Below are 12794 nucleotides of genomic sequence, written 5' to 3'. Positions count from 1 at the left end.
ATCAGAAAGCTAAAGGAGGCTGTTCTTCTTGTTAAAACATGCTATATTCTGATTAGGAAATTTGGAGTATGTCATATTACATTAGCTTAACGTGCTTCAGTTAGAGATTAAGACTCCAAAAATGTCACTTATAAATAGAAAATTTCTCCATATAAGTCTTTACCCTAAAAGAAAAAGCAAGATGTTCCTGATCATGTGTCTAGACCACATGTTATGACAGATTTCTTTATTACCACATATGCTATAATATTCAAGATGTAGAAAGAAAACAAATATTTACCACTGTGGATTCTTAAGTGCTCTTTTAGATGATGTTTGTATTTGAAAGCTTTTCCACATTCAGTGCACTTGAATTTACGATTACCCCCAGACTGTGTCACATGTCTCTGCAAGAAAGAATTGATAGTTTAATTATAAGGCAAAAAAGCTTTGGACATAAAAGAACGGCCAATCTGCTAAAAGTATTATTCTGGTGAATTCTGCTTCTCAAAGGCCTCAAACTGAGGCAGTCATGAAAATTTAACACTTGGAATATTACCAAACGAAGTGCGATAATGGGAACAGAATTCTGACACAGAGAAAAATCTCCACTTGCTCATTTAGAGTATTAGAATCATACTTTATTGAGTAATACAGTATTTAGCACAAATAAGATAATATATTTTACTAGGAACTAGAGATTATCTCTTCTGCAGGCCAGACTTTTTCAAGTAGTTTATCCTCTTGGACGCTTGATATTTCCAAAATGTACTTTCATCTGATGATTTAAAAATACTTCCATCTTTTCATCCAGATATGGATTATTATAGTAGCTTTCTGTCTGGTTGGTCAAATTTCCACTATATATTTCAAATATATTCTGCACTTTTAGATTTTTTCCCCCAGGTCCCATTACTTTATTTATTTAATTGATCCATCATTAAATTTATTTATGATTTAAATTAAGTAAGTTTTTCAGTGGAGTATAGCTGACACACAATGTTACATTAGTTTCAGCACACAACACAGTGATTCAATAACTCCATGTGTTACGCTGTGCTCACCACGAGAGTCCACCATCTATCACCACACAACGCTATTACAATACCATTGACTATATTCTCTATGCTGTACCTTTCATCCCCATGCCTGGTTCATTCCATAACTGAAAGTCTGTGTCTCCCACTCCCCTTCACCCATTGTGCCTGTCCCCCGCCCTCCCCTTTGGCAACCACCAGTGTGTTCTCTGTGTTTGAGTCTGTTTCTGCATTTTTTGTTCGTTAATCATACAAAAGTGCTGCTTGAATTGAATTGTATCATAAACCTCATAAACCACAAATTGCTCATAAATCTCCAAAGGCTCCCCATTAACACCTGAATATAGATTCTGAGTCTGTACATTCCAAGTTTATAGCTCCTGAGTTTCCAGGCTTATTCCACACCAGCTCTCTAGAAGAAGGTCATCCCTCAGTCACTTAGGGAGTTTCAGTGTTGGCACATATACTGCTCTTCTCTATCTCCTTCCTTTGGTTTATACTATTCCTTATTTCTTGGCTATACTTCCCCACAATTATGACTATTAAGATTCTACCCATACTTCAAAAGCTCAACTTAAGTACTACTTGCTTCACTCTCACCCTCGCTAAAGTCTCCCTTGTGTTTTTCATACAGGAAGGAAAGAGAATAAGTACTTACTAGGTATCAGGTCCTACTTCATCCAAACCCATAGTTGTCACATATGGTGACAACTCCCAACAGTTTATCTCTACACCTCTTAACTCCAGGCTCTCACGGCCAACTGAGTCCTTGATATTGCCAGTTGGAAAGCAATGGGCATGTGAAACTTTACATGATTTACTGAACCCTTAATTTCTGAGAATCAGCTCTTCCTCTGGTATTTCTTGTTTTTGTAAATGATGCCCTCATTTATTTGATTATTGCTTAGGCTTTGAACTTTAGAGTAATCCTTGATTTCTTGCTTTCTTTTACATTTTACACCCTTACTCAATCCATCAGCAGGCCATCTGAATACACTCTGAATCTAACATTCATCATTATGTCATGTCTGTCACCACCAGTGAGTTCAAAGCCACCACGACTTTCGGCCTGGATTATAGCAGTATTCTCCAAATAGTTTCCTTGCTTGTAAATGATCTCCCTGCTTTCATTCTTGTCTCTCTTGATCTACTCTTCACCCAAGAACCACTGTTCCCTTAAAAATAAAAAAATAAAGATAAAACTCAATATCCTTCAAAGGCCTCCTGTCACTCTGTAGAATAAAATCAAAAGTCTCTATCATGGCCTATAGAAGGGGGTACATCATCTGGCCCCTAATGCCTCCTGGTCTCACCTATCTTTCTCGAGAAAGTTTTATTCACACTGGCCTCCTTGCTGTCCTTTGGTGATGCTGGGCAGGCTTCTGTCTCAACGTCTTTTTATGTTTCCCTTTGTTCCCTTTGACTGGAACACCACCCCCCCCCCCCCCCCCCCCCCGCCCAATCTTTCCATGGCTGGCTCCATCCTTTCATTCAGGTCTTAGTTCAGATGTCCTATTCTCAGAAAGTTCTCCCTATCTTAAAAAAGTAGCAACTTTCTTCACTTTTTATCCTCTTACTCTACCTTATTTTTCTTCATACTATCTGTCCTTACATTTTATATCACCTACTAATATATGCTCCCTATTGTCAGGATCTTTGCTTGTCTTTTTCACTATTGTGCCTTTAACACCTAGAACAGGGCCTGACATGTAACAGAAACACAAATATGCATCTAATGAATAAATTAATAAGACATGGAAATGCTTACTTTTAAGTCATGGTATGATTTTCAAAGGCAGCAAGATAGACATTGTACTCAGGTTTGCTGCCCCATAACCTAAATTGTATCCAAGATATCTTGGTAATATTGCCTCACATTACTGGTCCATGTATTAATCACAGTGCTTTTCTGACCTTCCTCTGACCACATGCTTCATATATAAGACCTATTAGGTTTGAACCCATCAGAAATATCACCACAAAATTGGCTTTTATGTTGCTTAGAGATATTATGATTTGTTTCTATAATGGTATCTCTTGCTTTCACCAATAATTCTACCTGTGCTTTGCAGATCCTTTTCTTTGGCAAGGGCCCTTGGTATAGAGAGGATATGGGGGCAACATTTGCAGTTTGGCTCTGCTCCCCAAAGGCTTGTCTGTCAGGACTCCCAGATGGAAAAGGCATTCTTCCGCATTGTCCCTGATAAGACTTACATAGGGGCAGATGTAGATGGATGGTCTTTGTCTTCAGTAGTTCCTTCCCTGTATCAATTTCTCCCTTCTCTTGGTATTCTCCCCAATTTCAAGTGTTCCTTCAAGGACTTAACCATTAACCTAACTAAGGAAAGGTTGGTCCTATACTTCCTGATTGCCATCCTCTCCCCCTTATTTTGTGATTTTGTGAGCATCCTTGCCAAAGTCCTGAGAAGACAGGTTAGTCCTCGATGATTCTGTTTCTGCTGTATTTTGTTTGTTTGTTTGTTTAGCCATCATCTTAGAAAGGGTCTAATTTGTTCTCTATGAGATATGTGACTTCTATTATGTCCACACAGAGGGCAGAGTTGTCACGCATTCAGGTTTATAGATATTCGTAATCCTTTGATGTAAGAAACTGGACATGTGCCCCAACCACAACACAAAACTTTCAAATATCCTGTGCAGTTGAATATTTGATTTTTACAGTTAGAATTATGTTGATATTAATGTGATTGTGTAGAGTTGACACTTCTCAGGATCTTATAAAAGAAGGATAACTGGCAAAAGTTTCTTAGCCTTTAATCTTGAAGTATAGAGCCAACAGTTCAAATGTAATTTATAGAACAGTCTTGGTTTACACATGAAAAACTGAATCAAAGCAACACAGAAGGAGAAGAAACCATATGAAAATGGAGTCTTCAGAATAAAAATGGTTAGAATCTAAACTTTAGGTTCTTAGAGGAAGTCACTTCCCTTACTAGTGTAAACAGAACACAATAACTTAGAGTAAGCAGTCATTGGTTCCCAGAAAAGTGTTTTTATTATTATTTGCTTTCCTTCTTAATTGGCTAGTACTTAGTCATATGGTTTATGAAACCAACATTTATCTTTCCTACACTGAGCATTTCAGTAGAATGCATTTTGAAATCTAGTCCTAAACTTAAGGGAAATATTTGTTATGGTATAAGCAAAACAATTAAATTGAGATGAAAGGGATCTTATCTAAAAAAGAAAAGAAACTTACTTCTAAAATAATGTTTATACGCGCTTTGTAACTCAGAAATGACAAGATAATTCAAATAATCTCTTTAATTTGTATAAGGCTGCAGACAAGACACTGTCTAGTACATTCTTTTAAGTATATTGGAACTGTTGCCTTCTGTGGAGGGTTGAGAGTGAACTCTCAGTCATTTCACTTACTTGATCTCTTCCTGATTTATGTGATGTCATGTGACGTTCAAGTTGGGTTCTGTATGCAAAGGTGTAACTGCACAGGGAGCAACTAAAGTTATCTTCATTCTTTTCATGGCGATATTTAATGTGTTCTTTCAGAGAGGTAAAGCGTTTATAGCCTCTATCACAATATGGGCAGGTGAGTAACTGGGAAAATGCATCTGGTGTTCCTGTAAAAGAAAGATCATATATTTCTACTTTAAAACATTCAAAAAGTATTACCAAAGGTACCTACCATTGAGTCTCTATGCTACATGCCAGATATTATGCTACCCACTTTATATTGATCCTTAATACAATGATATTCATGTCTATTTAATACAAGAGAAAACTGGAGGCTCAGAAAGGTAAAATAACTTAAGAGTCACATGGCCAGGAAATGATAAAGTCAGGATTCAAACATGTGCTGTCCGACTTCAAAGTCCCCTATCTTTTTGCTAACCCGAAAATATTCCCTTCTTTTTGTATGGTTAATTAGACAAAGAAAACAAAGGTAAAATCAGAATATAGGTTATATTTGTAAATGTATACATATTAAAGGGGACTTGTACATCATAATAGAATCTTTCTATTGGTAACAATGTCATCATTATTTATTTAATGCTCATTCTTTCAAATTTGGAAATGACACTATAAAATGATTATCATCAGATAGGAAGTAGTACATAATTAGACTATGTTTCCAAGACACCCCTGCAGTTAGGTGTGGCCATATGACAGAGTTCAGACCAAAATAGCTGTGTACTGGGGGGAAATGAGGAGCAGGAGCCAGATCTAGGCCTGGGCCCCAAGGACCTCCCATGCATGCTTCTTCATGTTCTTTTCCTTACTGAAATACAATGATACATTTTCTGTGGAATTTTATATGGATAAATATAGAGGATGGTTTCAAAAAATAAAGGCAATATGGGAAAACTGGAGTTCATGGAATGAACCATATTTTTACATATGGAAACATCTAAGCCTAACAATCCTAAAACATGGTACCATTTTGCCAATTAATACTGTTTAACTAAGAGTGGTTTTCCATATTTCTTTCTTTAAAAAGTTTCCTAAATGATAATTTATTGTAAATAGTATTTCTATCTTCATTTTGAATTTCTTATTGAGAAAAGACTATCAAAGAAAATTTCATTACAGTCTCAAAATCCTTCATAAACATATATTACATTTATTGAAATTCATGTCCATATAAATTAAAAGTCTTGCTCAATAACCAGCCTTCAAATAGACTGACCACCTGACCCCACACAGCTTGTTAATTATGTTGAAATACGTATCAAATATATGAATAAAATCAAACAACCAAACCCCTCAAGTTTATGATGGTATCTTTATTATCAGCTAGCAAGGCAACTGGAATCAGAGACCCTTCTGTTGGTGATGTCTCTAAAATGACCTACTTCTGTGAGGATTAGATTAGCTGCATGAAATTGTTTTGGAAATCATGTTATGTTTTGTCTAGTATGAATTTCCTACTTGTACAGACAAACAGGAAATCAGCATTTGGGACATTCTCCTTGCCACAGTACCTAGGCCATAATATTGATGTTAGCTGGTTCCAATGGCAAAAGTCCAAGTCAGCCACTGCAGGTGCTTCATTATTGGCACCAGAACCACAATGTGATTTCCATTACTTAAGCTGCTCATACTCCATAGCGTAATACAGCTGTCTGCTCTCATTATGTTCTATTTTCTTCTCTGCCTTCATCATTAATAAACAAGATACTAATGATTTTTTAAAATTATAGGTTGCTCATATTTTACCAGCAAGTTATTATTTTCATGAGTCAGGATCTACTGAATTTCTCACACATAGGAGACATGAATTTACTCTTTTAGGTACAAGCATAAAACAGTGAAAAGTAAATCTGAATATTTGACATACTAAGCAAATTATAGAATGAACAGGCTTGATAGTTAAATAAAAACTTTTGTTTGTAGTTTTGAAAAATACTGGAGATATATACATATATTTAATATCACTTGTTAGCAATGCAGGCTTGTCATGTAAGGAAGAAAATTTTCTTTTTAGAATTCTTATAATAAACTTAAGGTAGCAATTCAAGACAACTAAAAAATCCAACCTAGGTCTATTTTTTTGAATAATTTCCTTATGTATCTGTGACTAAGAATATGCTTATTTAAAAAAGATTTAATTTTTGTATCCTAAACTTCCCTTGCTAGGTAGTGAACACTTCAGACAGAGTAGTACTTGATATAAAACACTGAAAAATCTTCTTCATTTGCGCCCCAATGATTCAGAATTTGTGATACTTCAACCTGCTGGAGCAAAGTTTGCCCTTTCAGAATTTATGAAGTGCAGGAGAGCGTGTTTAATCCACTAAACCTTTAAAAACTTAAGGTCTTCTGAGGATAATCAGATAGCGCTGATGTGAAAGAATATCTACTGTGAAATACTTTATTAGCAGTACACCTGAAAGTAATGAAAACCTGAATTAAAAACATATTCTGTAATTCAAATGTTTTACTAATTGAGAAATGGTTAGGGCACCAACTTTTATGGGATTTTTAACATGCTGATTAATAACAATGGACTTTACAACATTTCACCTTATTTGATCTGTGCAATGGAAGATTAGTTCTCATTATTTTCTTTTGCTGAGGTTTTTTAAAAAAAACTATTACATAAAAATTTACATATATATACATATACATTAAAAACTCTTTATTTCCTTTTCATATTTATTGCAACCTATTGCTTCTTCAGGTGAAATGTTAACAAATTTTAAGGAAAAAAAAACCCTGAGAAATGAAGGTAGAAATGCTAGGGCCCTATAGGATTATAATGCCTATAACTCCAGACTCTCCAAATATGCAAACAGATCAATAGAACACTATTCATTAAGCTGTGACACTGTGTCCCCAGGGGCAATAACTATAGTCTTCAAAAATGTGTCCTTTTGGCACACTGGAGGAATGGGTTCTAGAGTGCCCTACTTCTATTTCCTTTGTCATTGATTTGGTTACAGAAAATTGTATCTATTCTGAGGTGAATTTTCTATTTCTGCTCTTTTTCCTAGCTGATTCCTGATTTAAGGAAGGTACAGTTGACTCTCTGCAATGGAATCGGTTTTGTTTTCTATACCATTCTTCTCAGTTTCCTTCAAATATTTTAAAGGTGATTGACACAATAACATTTATTTACCACGAAAAAGTTGAAATACTTAGGTACCAATCTAACAAAATATGTATGAGATTTATATGAGGAAAACTATAAAACTCTGATAAAAAAAATCAAAGAACTAAATAAGTGGAGAGACATTCAATGTTTACGGGTAGGAAGACTAATATTGTCAAGATGCCAGTTCTTGCCAACTTGATATTTCCAACTTGATTCAATGCAATTCCATTCAAAATCTGGAGAGTTATCTTATGGACACCAACAAACATTTTAGTGTTTATATGAAGAGGCAAAAGACCCAGAAGAGCCAACACAATATGGAAGGTGAAAAATAAAGTTGGAGGACTGATAGTACCTTACTTCAACACTCACTATAAAGTCATAGTAATCAAGACAGTGTGGTATTGGTGTGAGGATACAGAAAGGGACCAATGGAACAGAGAGCCAAAAATATCCTCATAAATACAGTCAACTGGTCTTTGACAAAAGAGGAAAAACAATATAATGGAGTAAAGATAGTGTTTTCAACAAATAGTAATGGAACAACTAAACATCCAGGACATGCATAAGTGAATCTACACACAAGGCCTCACACTATTCACAAAAATTAACTCAACACGGACCACAATCCTAACTGCACAATGCAAAACTATAAAGCTCCTAGAAGACAACAGGAGAAAACCTAGATGACCATGGGTATGACAATGCTGTTTTTAGATACGACACCAAAGGCACGATCCATGAAAGAAAGAATTGGCAAGCTGGGCTCCATTAAAATGAAAAACTTCTGTTCTGTGAAAGATAGTATCAAAAGAATTAGAAGACAAGGTACAGACTGGGAAAAATATTTGCAAAAGGCACATCAGATAAAGGACTATTATCCAAAGTATACAAAGGACTCTTAAAACTCAATGATAAGAAAAAAATCAAATAACTTGATTAAGAAACAGTCCAAAGACCTTAGCAGACACCTCACCAAATAAGATATACAGATGGAAAATAAGTATGAAAAGATGCTCCACATCATATGTCTTCAGGGAAACGCAAATTAAAACAGTAAGATACCACTACACACCTATCAGAATGGTCAAAATCGAAAACAGTGACACCACAAAATGCTAGCGAGGATGTGGAGGAACCGAAACTCACACTGCTGGTGGGAATGCAAAGTGGTACAAGTGGTACAAGCCTCTTTGGAAGACAGTTTGGCAGTTTCTTACCAAACTAAACATACTTTTATCTTACCATGTGATCCAGCATATGCACTTCTTGGTATTTACCCAAAGGAGTTTAAAACTTATGTCTACAAAAAATCTGCACATAGATGTGTATAGCAACTTTATTCATAATTGCCAAAACTTGGAGGTAACCAAGGTGTCCTTCAGTAGGTGAATGGATAAATAAGCTGTGGTACATCCAGACAATGGAATATTATTCAGCACTAAAAATAAATGAGCCATCGAGCCATGAAAATACATGGATTTTCATGTACTTACATGAGTATTACTAAGTGAAAAAAAAAACACTTAAAAAGCTGCATGATGTAGAAGTCCAACTATATGACATTCTGGAAAAGGCAAAACTATGGAAACAAAAAGATCAGTAGTTTCCAGGGGTGAGGGTAGGTGGAGAAAGATGAACAGGCAAAGCATGGAGGATTTTTAGGGCACCAAAAATATTCTATAAAGGTATTACAATGATGGATACATGTCATTATACATTTGTCCAAACCCAAAGAATGTACACCAAGAATGAATCTTAAGGTAGACTATGGACTTTGGGTGATTATGATGTGTTAATGCAGTTTTATCCTTGGTAAAAACTGTACCATTCTGGTCAGTTATGTTGATAATGGGAGAAGCTATGCATACCGTAGGGGCAAGGGGTGTATGGGAAATATCTGTACCTCTGTCTTTTGTTGTAAGCCTAAAAATTCTCTAAAAAAGTCTTTTTAAATAGGTGATTATTTAAATATTAATTTATATCTATCCTCCAAACTGGGAACCCTCCCAAAATCAAACCAGATTTAGAATTTTAATACTTTAAATATCCTTAAACATTCCAAGTAACTTAGTTCTTGGTGTAGCTCTTACATAAAATTTCTTATAGGAATATTTGCATGCTATTTGCCTCTGTTTCTAGTGGATGGAAGGGGAGAATGACAGCTTATTTCCTTCCAGGGGAGTATGAACATAATTAGTACTGCATTTTGCCACTTAAAATGTTTATTTATTTTTGACAGAGAGAGAGAGAGAGAGGGGGGGGGGGAGGAGCAGAGGGAGAGAGGGACAGAGGATTCGAAGCAGGCTCTACGCAGACAGCAGAGAGCCCGATATGGGGTTTGAGCTCATGAACCATGGGATCATGACCTGAGCCAAAGTCCGACGCTTCACCGACTGAGCAACCCAGGTGCCCTGGCACTTTACTACTTTTTATACACTGGCTGTTTGTATCAGAATGAATAGATTAGAGCAGAGATAAAAAACCCCATTTGTCTCCAAATCAGTATGTTTTGAACCAGATACCCATGGTTTGCTTGCTAGAATAGTGGGGAAAAAAAAAATCAAGACGCAGTTAAGGGTCATTCAAGCTCCCTCTAACTTGCTGCCATGTGAGTGAATGGAAATCAATAACCAGGCACTGTTCTAAGCATTTCACTACAGTGGTGTTATCACTATATACATGAGATGCCACTTATTTAATACTATACTTCTATGATAAAAATGTTCCAGTCATTAAAGAGAGAGATTATTTTCTGTAGGCACCTGCAATAAATAAATTCTAGTTTTCAAAAGTGTTCCCTAGAGTAGAGTAGGTTCCCATTGTAGAATTATGGAAATAATCCTTTAAAGATGAAAGCGAAAACAACTGTGAAGCTCCATTTACCATTTTCATCATGACCACTGGCTTCTGGTGTGCCCTGCCTCTGGTCCTCTTCAGGTGCCTCAGGGTAAATGACAGCAGTGTCTTGTTGTTGCAGGAATTCTTCAACATTAGGATCATGGTTTTGTTCATTTTCTGCATCTGAGTCACATTCATCATCTTTTACTAAAAGAAATGCATACTTTATAGAAAGCAATTCACTGCCAAGTTGTTACAAAGCTCTTCTAGATAAGAAATTATTTACCTTAAGAGAATACATTACTGTTCTCGAATTTGTAGGAAATATTTACCAAAAATTAAAAGCAAAACTCATTCATTCTGTTGTCCTCGATTAAGAAGTATTTCATGTTTTTTAAAATATTTATTCATTTTGAGAGAGAGAGAGAGAGAGAGAGAGAGAGAGAGAGAGAGAGAATGAATCCCAAGCAGGTTCCATGCTGTCAGCACAGAGCCTGATGTGGGGCTCAATCCCTTGAATGCAAGATCATGACCTGAGCTGAAACTGAGTCAGGTGCTTAACCAACTGAGCCACCCAGGTGCCTCTATTGAGAAGTCTTTTAGAAAGTGTTACAATAAAAGTCTTGAAATTTTCACACTATCCCTTTTAAACTTGAGAGTTGTACTTCTAGTCCACCTTACTGATAAACAAGACACAGAAAAGCTAATATAGCTGACTGAATTCTTAACTTCTCAATGATCATGCAAGGCAAAAAGGAAGAGAAAACCTGAGCTCTCAAACCTTAGTCCCTCCTAACAACCTACTGGATATTAGAGTTGTAGCTTAAATCTGAATCATTCTCAGTATAAACCACTGAGTTCAGTTCTGTTATGTGATTTCTTAGAAAACATTGGGGCGCCTGGGTGGCTCAGTCGGTTGAGTGTCCGACTTCGGCTCAGGTCATGATCTTGCGGTCTGTGAGTTCGAGCCCCGCGCTGGGCTCTGTGCTGACAGCTCAAAGCCTGGAGCCTGCTTCGGATTCTGTGTCTCCCTCTCTCTCTGCCCCTCCCGTGCTCATGCTCTGTCTCTGTCAAAAATAAAATAAACATTCAAAAAAAAGAAAACAGTGTTAATAGCTATCTGTAGTTAGAAAATTTTTTAGCAAGACTCAAAGAGTGTCAAATCCTTAAAACTGCTTATTTCCTTTAGTATTCATATGTATATACAAAGCTATTCTTTCTCTATTTCTGCCTTAATAAATGTTTAACAGTGGGATTAGGGCAGAGGCATTTTTTTTTCTTCAGTTAGAAAGATTCAGGAGATAGTGGAATGCTTTCAACTTTGCGACGGTACTCCAGAGTGTTGCTGAATTTCTAAAGCAGGATTGCTGTGCCATGGTTTTCCTCCATTTCTTCCACTGGCTCCAGAGGACAGTGTCTACTGCATGGTGGTAGTAACTGTAATGGGTTGTATGGTTTCCCTGGTGTCTCATGGCTGACTTCTTTATACACTTCAGGCTGAACTGTCAGTTCTAAATTTGTAAAACAGCATTTCCCAGCAGACTAAAATAGGGCCCAATTGAAATGATGAGGTAGGGGCATGTTTTTGTTTAACACTTGTTGAAAGAGTCTTGCTACATGTCCTGCACAGTGGTAGCAAATGAACTCCTCATGGCAGCTGCTGTTTAAAACCTTAAAGCCAATGACATAGTAATCGTGGTGATCCACCATTTTTTCCCCTCCTTTTTGATACAGCAAATAGCTTTCAGTTAGTTAGCACTGGGTTACTACATTCAGGGGTAAGTGAAGGCTTAAGAGGTAAGCTGGTCCTGTGGGTTTTAAGGGAGTTTGTTTCTGAATCCTCAACTTCTGTGTATATTTTTTCTTACAATCCAGAAGGTTCTTCCCTCCACTATCCCCTTTTCATAGTATCCTTTGCTTCAACTTGTTAAAAAATGTTTATTCATTTATTTTTGATGGGGGCGGGCAAGGAAGAGGAAGAGAGAGAGGCAGAGAGAGGGGGAATCCCAAGAAGTCTCTGCACTGTCAATGTGGGGCCCTACGTGGGGCTCTATCTCACGAACCATGTGAGATCATGACCTGAGCCGAAATCAAGAGTCAGATGTTTAAACAATCGAGCCACCCAGGCACCCCCTCCTTTGCTTAAACTTAAAAGGAAGAAGAGAAAAAAGCATATTTGAATACATTAATATGGTGCATTGCTTTGGCATATAAAAACCTCCAGGTTGCCAAAGGGAAAAAATCAAAATACTGATTGGGGAAAACTTTATTGATTAGTCAAGGCAACATAAAACCACCACAGGCCTTCTAGTTTTTCCTGTTTACATGGATTTCTATCGGGAGTAAAGCCTGGTGACTGAAAT

General features: G+C 36.6%; 1 protein-coding gene across 4 annotated transcripts in view; it reads right to left on the bottom strand.

Moving 5' to 3' along the window:
- The window catches only part of ZEB1 (zinc finger E-box binding homeobox 1), a 194929-nt gene that overhangs the window by 12781 nt on the left and 169354 nt on the right, over nucleotides 1-12794 (bottom strand). For 2 of the 4 annotated variants that reach the window (XM_027073750.2, XM_027073751.2), the window contains exons 4-6: nucleotides 10477-10638; nucleotides 4413-4615; nucleotides 281-386 (exon numbers count right to left, since the gene is read on the bottom strand). In XM_027073750.2, the coding sequence (XP_026929551.1) occupies nucleotides 281-386; nucleotides 4413-4615; nucleotides 10477-10638 (471 nt within the window). The remainder of the gene's footprint in view (nucleotides 1-280; nucleotides 387-4412; nucleotides 4616-10476; nucleotides 10639-12794) is intronic. The other 2 variants (XM_053225483.1, XM_053225484.1) reach the window with 1 other exon arrangement.

Source organism: Acinonyx jubatus, chromosome B4 (assembly GCF_027475565.1).
Source record: "Acinonyx jubatus isolate Ajub_Pintada_27869175 chromosome B4, VMU_Ajub_asm_v1.0, whole genome shotgun sequence".
NCBI classification, from domain to species: domain Eukaryota; kingdom Metazoa; phylum Chordata; class Mammalia; order Carnivora; family Felidae; genus Acinonyx; species Acinonyx jubatus.
This window is presented reverse-complemented; position numbering and strand designations above follow the sequence as displayed.